Source organism: Poecilia latipinna, unplaced genomic scaffold (assembly GCF_001443285.1).
Source record: "Poecilia latipinna isolate Pla-1442-1.1 unplaced genomic scaffold, P_latipinna-1.0 Scaffold1217, whole genome shotgun sequence".
Lineage (NCBI taxonomy): Eukaryota > Metazoa > Chordata > Actinopteri > Cyprinodontiformes > Poeciliidae > Poecilia > Poecilia latipinna.
In genome coordinates this window covers 81,142-84,097 of record NW_015113833.1, presented here as the reverse complement: position 1 = coordinate 84,097, position 2,956 = coordinate 81,142, and the positions used below count along the sequence as shown (strand labels likewise).

The 2,956-nt window shown below is 40.1% G+C and overlaps 1 protein-coding gene across 1 annotated transcript in view; it reads right to left on the bottom strand.

Moving 5' to 3' along the window:
* Window positions 1–2,717, bottom strand: part of aqp4 (aquaporin 4) — a 10,862-nt gene extending 8,145 nt beyond the window's left edge. Inside the window, exons 1-4 of the mRNA XM_015053947.1 lie at window positions 2,486–2,717; window positions 1,694–2,111; window positions 1,438–1,602; window positions 826–906 (exon numbers count right to left, since the gene is read on the bottom strand). Coding sequence (XP_014909433.1) covers window positions 826–906; window positions 1,438–1,602; window positions 1,694–2,111; window positions 2,486–2,547 — 726 coding nt within the window. The 5' untranslated portion in view covers window positions 2,548–2,717. The remainder of the gene's footprint in view (window positions 1–825; window positions 907–1,437; window positions 1,603–1,693; window positions 2,112–2,485) is intronic.
* Window positions 2,718–2,956: the final 239 nt, after the last annotated feature.

Sequence of the window (2,956 nt, the reverse complement as noted above, 5' to 3'; positions counted from 1 at the left end):
AGGAAAAAAAAAAAAAAAATTCCCGGGTGTAAAAAAAAAAAAAAAAAAAAAAAAAAAAACAGAACACAAACTAAGCAAACAAAAATCTCTTTGTACCAATTTCCTTTTGTAACATTTTTCTTTCATTCGTTAGATTATTTTGTGCTTTTGATGTCTGAGAGAGAATGAATTAAAGAGCAACGTGAATGTTTAAAGAGTGCATAATATGTTGCAGTTTGGTTTTGCAAGTCATATACTTTGAATATTCAGAGAGCTTCCAAAACAAAGAAGTAAAACAAAGATTCGACTATTGACATACATTTGATTTTCATGTTTATTTAAGCTAAAATCCTAAAGCTCTTACACTGTTTTGAATGTTATGCCATTCATATTTGGACCTGCTACATAGAGCTTTCATATTTAACCCACCCAACTTAATAGAAAGTTACTTTTTTTTCTGTGTTTTTCCTTCATCATTCATTTATGTAATGTTTTCACAGATAAACATCCGTGTTTATATTTTTTGATTTCTCTAAACAAAGACTCATGGATTGACTTTCAACTTAGCACTCAACGCTGGCACCAGATGAAGAAAACTCTTAAGCTTTCTTATATTGTAAATAGAAAACTGCATCAACATTTATGTCATTTGTTTATGCAGACATCTTGAAATCTATCCATGCATGTTTACTGCCCCCTGCTGTTTTTTTCAATATTTTGTTTTGCCAAACCTCTGTGAAGAGGTGAGTGTGGAGAGAGCTTGTTGAGCTTAATTTGGCAAACGTTACGATGAGCATATTTGCTTACAAAAATCTTACGTCGTTTTATTCAACAGTTGCCTCTTACCCAGTGGTTCTCAAAGTTAAGAGTGACCATTGCCGGCCCAAAGGAACGAGCTGGGTTCATGCTGGCCCCTGTGTAAGGAATCTAAAAGACACGTATAGTCATTGATTTTATCTAAACAATTAAATATAATAAAGTTAAATACAAACTCATAGTGAACCAAAATTATAGCTCATAGATCTGTGAACTCAACATTCGCTAAACAAGCAAAGCTGTGTTACGAGTAGCATCTTTTTCACTGCACATTCATTTGCTCTGCAGGGTTCAGGAAGCCTCTGGAGATTGGTTGCCATGCGATGGCAGCCTCCAGTAAAGATCTGCACACATGGATGTGAGTTTCGGAGCACACTATCACAGACTGACAAATTACACCCTGACAACACCTGCTTCCGTTCAGCTAAGGAACCGTCAGCCTTTCTTCTGAGTTAATTCTTGCCACAATTATTGACAGAATCCATGTGTGTCTTTAAAACAGTTTGTTGGTTTTAAAATTGCCTTGCGGAAAATTCCAGAAACTGTACATCTGTATCTTATCACACCTGGCTGATGTTGTTTTATTGTATCACTACTGTGATTTTTGTGTTATTGAGCTGAACTATAGTGAACGTTACATACTGCAAATAAGTGTCCTATAGCTACGGCAAATCCGATGGCCAGGCTTGCCGAACCACTTAGGTCTGTGCGTTTGGGATCACAAGTGGCAAAGATAGTGAAGACCAGCTCGAATGTGATGAGAAGCTCCACCAGAAGCGCGTGTCCTAATGAGATCTTGGAGCTCACCTTGAAAACACAATATTCTGTTTCAAAATGATGAGTAACACTTAGATTTGCTACAAAGCACACTGAGCAATGGAGGCGCTTTAGTTGTTACCATCGTCACACCGAGATGTCCTCGAACATCTGCAGGTGTGACTGCGTAGAGGATCCCAGCTCCGGTGATGGCGCCCAGGCACTGCGCCACCACGTAGAAGACGCCTTTTGCCAGGCTCAGTTTTCTAGATACGACCATTGCTGCAGTGACAGCTGGGTTTATGTGGCCGCCACTGATGTGGCCAAAACACTGAACCATGGTGGCAATGCTGAGGCCAAAGCAAAGGGAGATCAGCACCATGTCGGTCGGGGGGGGATTCTCCTCCCCTGCGTGCCAGTTGATAGTGGAGCCCAGGCTGAGGAGCACAAAGACAACGCTTGCCAGGTATTCTCCTGACACAGCCCTCCAGAAACTTTTGGTCCAGATCCCTTTAAAAGCCACCATTATGCTCTGACAGTTCGAGCAGGACAGAAACCTCCTGGCGAAAACAACAATGAGAAAAAAATGATTATCCTACTTGTATATTCCTGATGGCTGCATGTGGCTGGGAATGTACTGAGCCCTATCAGAACAGCTGCCTCTAGGCAAAGCATAACTCTTCCAGAAATTTAAGACAGCCACTTTCTGTTACAGAATGTCTCTCTTTAAGCATTGTGTAGAGAGACTAGTATGATAATACATTAAAATGTAGTTAATATGTCAAACTATAGATTCTAATTGCTGAACACAATGTAAAAATGACATGCTAGTGTACATGAAGGAAAATCTTAAAAAAATAAAATTTAGAGATAAATGCAGATTACTTCCAACAGATATATTTTAATTTAGCAGTCAATGAATGCTCAAACTTACCAGATGCAATGATGTGTTCTGTCTCTCTCTGTCCCTGTTGTCTGTGATGCAATTTCATTCATATGTCCTGGTGATTTGTCAAATTACGAGAGACAACAATCCCTTGATTACATCTGTGCTTTTTGAAGTCCTAATGCTTGTGGCATACAGGGTTTCCATAAGACCAGCAGGTTGTTTGAGTGCAGAAGTGCAGCTCGGAGCGACACATTGTGCCGTGGGACAGCAACCAGCAGCTTTATTGGGCGGATACCAAATCATCCCCTCACAAGAATTAAACAGCCTGCTCCTCAGGGGGGGTGGAGTTAAAGGGGATGCTTTTCATCCAAGGGTGTCAGCACAGTTAGGCAGTCAGCTTGAACGCAACAGCAGGTGCTTTGCATGACGGCAGAAATGAGAATTTTATTTAAACTGTGCAGATCTAAAAACTTAAAAGACATGTTGTTTTTCCGAAAGCAATTTCAGAAAGTCATT